The sequence below is a fragment of the Poecilia reticulata genome, linkage group LG17 (assembly GCF_000633615.1).
Source record: "Poecilia reticulata strain Guanapo linkage group LG17, Guppy_female_1.0+MT, whole genome shotgun sequence".
Lineage (NCBI taxonomy): Eukaryota > Metazoa > Chordata > Actinopteri > Cyprinodontiformes > Poeciliidae > Poecilia > Poecilia reticulata.
This window is the reverse complement of record NC_024347.1, coordinates 12,223,882-12,228,547: the sequence shown is the minus strand read 5'-3', so window position 1 is coordinate 12,228,547 and position 4,666 is coordinate 12,223,882. Positions and strand designations below refer to the sequence as shown.

Genomic DNA, 4,666 nt, shown 5'->3' with positions numbered 1-4,666 from the left:
CATGACATAACATCTGTCATGAACATAAAGAAGTATTTATGAATGTTTATGACAGTTGTCATGAAGTATCATTTGGTAAATAATGACACTTAATGCAAAGTTGCTCTAAAAGTTGCATTGAAAGTCCATTAAAAGTGTTAACTTTGCATTAAATTATCACAGTTTACTAAATCATGCAAAGTTGGCATTTTTAATGGACTTTCAATGCAACTTTTAGAGCAACTTTCATTAAAAGTGTCATTATTTACCGAATGACACTTCATGACAACTGTCTTAAACATTCATAAATACTTCTTTATGTTCATGACAACAGGTGTTATGTATATGACAGTGTCATGTCAGTCTTATGCACACCCTTTCAAATAAAGTGTTACCTTTGCATGATATGTAATTTAAAGTGGGATGATTTATCTTTACAAATCAGATTTAAGTGTGAAAATGAATCAAGAAAGACAAGAAGAACAAAACTCACATATGAACTTGCCTTTATTTATGGCAAACAAAACCCTTGGTGTACAGAATCTCTTYATTAGACAAAATTTAGCCAAAACTGTGATGAAATCTTTGTGAAAACCTCTACCACAGTGGACATCACATCTTTCTCCATCAGGCCATGTCCTGACTTATCTTTGTACTTGGATTATCATCTCTGTTACTTGTCCCTCAGTCTATTCCAGGCTCTTGGAGAGAGCACTTGTCCCTTCACTGAAGGTCTCATTCTCAGCTGTCCACAGCCTTTCTGTCTCTGACTTTTACAATCACATGAGCATCCCAAAGGAAGGTGTGAGACACCTTGCACCACTTAAGTTGAGGAATCTGAGCCATCAAAGCTATTAGTAGTATTTGCTATTTGCTGTTGTGAAAGGTCACTTCTAAGGGGAGTTGATTGTTCTCGTCCTTGTCTTTGCCTCACTCATTTAGTCTATGGGCTTCTGAGTGGACTCAACCTGAATTCTGAATGTGCTCGGATGAGGAAAAGAACCAACATATCATGAAATTATGGAAAGGTATTTATTTTTTATTTGTCTGATTACTAGTCTATATAATTTATGCTAAATGTCACTTGAATATACTTTGCAGTCATTAAATCCCGTGTTTTATTTTAATTTATGATTTTTTTTTTATATGTATTGAGAAAGCTCTTACAGGTGGGGAATTCGTTACCTGATGAGAACCAAGTAAGCTCATGTACTGTGACAGAATTGGGCCTTGTCTGGCACTGAAGATGTGTGCTCCTCTGAGAAAAAAAAGCTTCATTAAGTAATACTAAGGTTAGTAGTTTTAACTTTTATTTGATATGACATTTATCCATGTTTGTGTAGTCTACTAAGGTTGACAACAAAAGATTTCACCTCAAAAATAATTTATTTAGAAACTAATGAAATTTAAAAAATGAATGGGTAAACATTTTATAGTGATAATGAAACATAKGCATGTAGAATAATTACTACATTTATTCCATTTCATTTCTTGCTCATAGTAGTGTTGTTTCACAGCCACTTATAAGAACCGTTGTCTGTTGATGCTAAAATCTGTGGTAATRCAAGATTAATAACACTACTCTAATTGTATACTAAAGTTAGAAACTACAAATACTTTTTTTTTACTGGAGATTTATCTCTGTTAAAAAAAAAAAATCTATGCAGCATATACGTATCTTTAATGTCTAAAATTGAAATAACCCGGAATTAAATTTCTAGTCTAAATACTCTTGTCCAACCCAGTGATCACATGTGACATTTGTAAAAGCATGCAGCCATTGATGCCCCAAATAAATCACTGGTCTCAATGAAGACAGGTGAAATCTACAGTGGGTTGTGTGTGTAATACACATGTTTTTTCATGCCAATCTGTTTCAGCTCAAATGAATAACTTTTAAAGTATTKAATGCACTTCTTATTATAAATCTGAAAATATTTTGTAGAATGGATTACTAACCTGCCTTCTACGTCAGATCTATTAGTGGCTTTAACAACAGATACCTGAGGCAAATCTCCCCTCCTAAAAGGGAGCAGAGATTTGCAGCCACAAACCATTACAACAAAATCCCCAGAGTAGCAATTGCTAAATTGTTTTAAGTAGACCAAACCTGTATGTATGTCTATCTAATAATTTATTAATTTATAGGGCAAATCAGAGATTTTATTTAATCTAAAACCTGAGYAATTCTCCCAGTTTTCTATCTATGGGTCAGGAAATATGTACATTTTTATTTTCTTATGAAACTTGGATGATTGATTTACTGTCATTAGTTTACTACTGGTATCTAAACTAATATTTCTCAATGTAATTTACAATTGTAATAATGTAGTTTCTTGCAGTACTTGTTCAGAAAAAAACATAGTAATACGAATAAGCCATTGAAAGTAAATAAGTGCATTTAAAAAAAAATTGGTGTACATTTTCAGGTATTTGCAGTGTTGCATGTTCTATTCAATATTCTAATGGTACRATAATGTTCTATATTTAGTTTATCCAGTCAATCTGGTTTATTGTATTATGCTCACAAATTTCTTGAATTMAATTATTTTCTTCTGTAAACCATCAAAACTGTAGGCAATAACAAGTCAAGAGGCTGTTTTAGATGCACGTTTGATTTATTCTACTCAACACGACAGCATGCTTAGGGAGGCACCATTATATTAGCAACAGGTGTCTCGGAYACTTTATTGTCTGGAGAAACCTTATTCTTCATCATGTCCTTTCTGAAAAAAAAGAACACAGGATAAGTGTTGAGTGGTGTTTAAACAAAGTAAGGAGCCACTTGGAGTGGAAAACAGATATTTACACACCTTATAAAAAGACACGCAGCCCTTTTTTAATAATCCATTTGTTTAATAAAAAAAAGTAATGAGCAAGATCATTTTTGTAAGGATTTTTTTTTAACTTTGTTCAAATTCAAAAGTTTACCAACAATGATRTTTTTTAGCATTTGATAGAAATGTGAAGTACTAACTTTGGCATTTCTATAAACTCTMTAACTTGGGTCAGATATTTCGGGTGTCTTTCCACAAGTTTCTCACAACAGTGTGATKCAACATTGGCCCATTACTCCTTAAAGAACTGGTGTAACAGTTTCATAAACCAGATTGCTCCCAAACACAACTTTATGTTTTGTGTGACACCCAGATCATGGCTTAGTGATGACCACACCTTGATGCTATTTTTTTTGCTAACTGGCAGCAAGTTTGGTTYATTATTCTTTTCAAAGACCCATTTGTACTAAAAGTGTAACCTCCTTGCTGATGACTTGAGATGTTGCTTTAATGTGTGCTTTTGTTCTGGGGTTGATAAGCACATTTCACATCAAACACATTAATAACTGCGATACAAAACCTATCTCTGTCTTGACAAGMATGATTACTTAACATTTCTATTATGATGTACTTGTATCAGATTGTTTGAACAAATGAATGTGGGTGTGAAGATTATATCATGGAATCAAATGAAATTTCAGATTGGTTGCTAACTATAAGTGATACACAATATTTCCTTCGAGAGATTAAAACCATGAAGGTGTAAAAATAACTGTTGTTGGGTTGTTTCAGTTCAAAAAGTCAGAAATTATTTCAACAAGGGATTGTCAAGATCAAACTTTTTGCTGTTTTTGTTTTTGGGGTTGGACGTGAAAGCATTTTTTATGCACTGGACATCTTTAAAAACATATATTTGAAAAACAATTACCATTTTTGTCTACATACAAACCTTTGACCCAACATCACGACTCTTGGCTCGTAACTTGTTGACTTGAGACTCTGCGATATCGGCTCTCTCTTCAGCCTCGTCCAACTCATGTTGAAGCTTGCGGAACTTGGTGAGGTTGCTGTTGGCCTGCTCCTCCTGTTGGAAAAGCATCACATATTCCAGATAAGTATATGACAATGTTATGTAATGATCCTTTTTTGAAAGAGCCATACTTACAGCTACTTCTGAAGACTTCTTATAGGATTTCACTTTGAGCTGAAGCTTGTCCACCAAGTCTTGGAGACGTGCCAGATTTTTACGGTCYTCTTCAGTCTAGGTTTAATAAAATAAGATGAAAGGACAATGTAAAAAAAACTTTTTTAGTTTATGAAAACTACTAAAGATGTGTTCTAGATTAATAGCTACCTGATAGGTAAGTTCCTTGATGCGTCTCTCGTACTTTCTCACTCCTTTTATTGCATCACTGGACTTTTTCTGTTCACTTTCCACCTCATTTTCAAGCTCCCTGACCTGCAGATTCCACAGCAAAAGTCATTAAAAATATTGGTTGAGATTCAGAAAACATTTGATTTGCTTGCGCAAAMACTTTGTCTCGATGAGCCTTCCTCTACTCACCCTGSCCTCGAGCTTCTGGACCTGCTTCTTGCCTCCCTTCATGGCGATCTGTTCAGCTTCATCCAGACGGTGCTGCAGATCTTTGATGGTCTGCTCCATGTTCTTCTTCATGCGCTCCAGGTGAGCGCTGGTATCCTGCTCTTTCTTCAGCTCCTCTGCCATCATGGCAGCATCAGTGATGGCTTTCTTGGCCTTCTCTTCAGCATTTCTGCATTCCTGCACAGCCTCCTCCACTTCAGTTTGAAGCTGAGAAATATCACCCTCCAGCTTCTTCTTCTGGTTAATCAGGCTGGTGTTCTGTTCACATGTAAATTGAACTCTTTTAGAATTCCTCAGTAATAATTGT

At 34.9% G+C, this 4,666-nt stretch overlaps 2 protein-coding genes across 2 annotated transcripts in view; both read right to left on the bottom strand.

Annotated features, from left to right (window-relative positions):
* The window catches only part of LOC103479335 (myosin-6-like), a 55,798-nt gene that overhangs the window by 13,017 nt on the left and 38,115 nt on the right, over positions 1–4,666 (bottom strand). The gene's annotated exons all lie outside the window — the stretch shown is intronic.
* Positions 2,428–4,651, bottom strand: LOC103479291 (myosin-7-like). Its single transcript, XM_008433648.2, has 5 exons — positions 4,321–4,651; positions 4,111–4,215; positions 3,922–4,017; positions 3,706–3,840; positions 2,428–2,705 (listed from the first exon to the last, which is right to left on the bottom strand). Exons 1-5 carry the CDS (start codon positions 4,483–4,485, stop codon positions 2,685–2,687), a joined length of 522 nt encoding a protein of 173 aa, XP_008431870.1. The 5' UTR covers positions 4,486–4,651; the 3' UTR covers positions 2,428–2,684.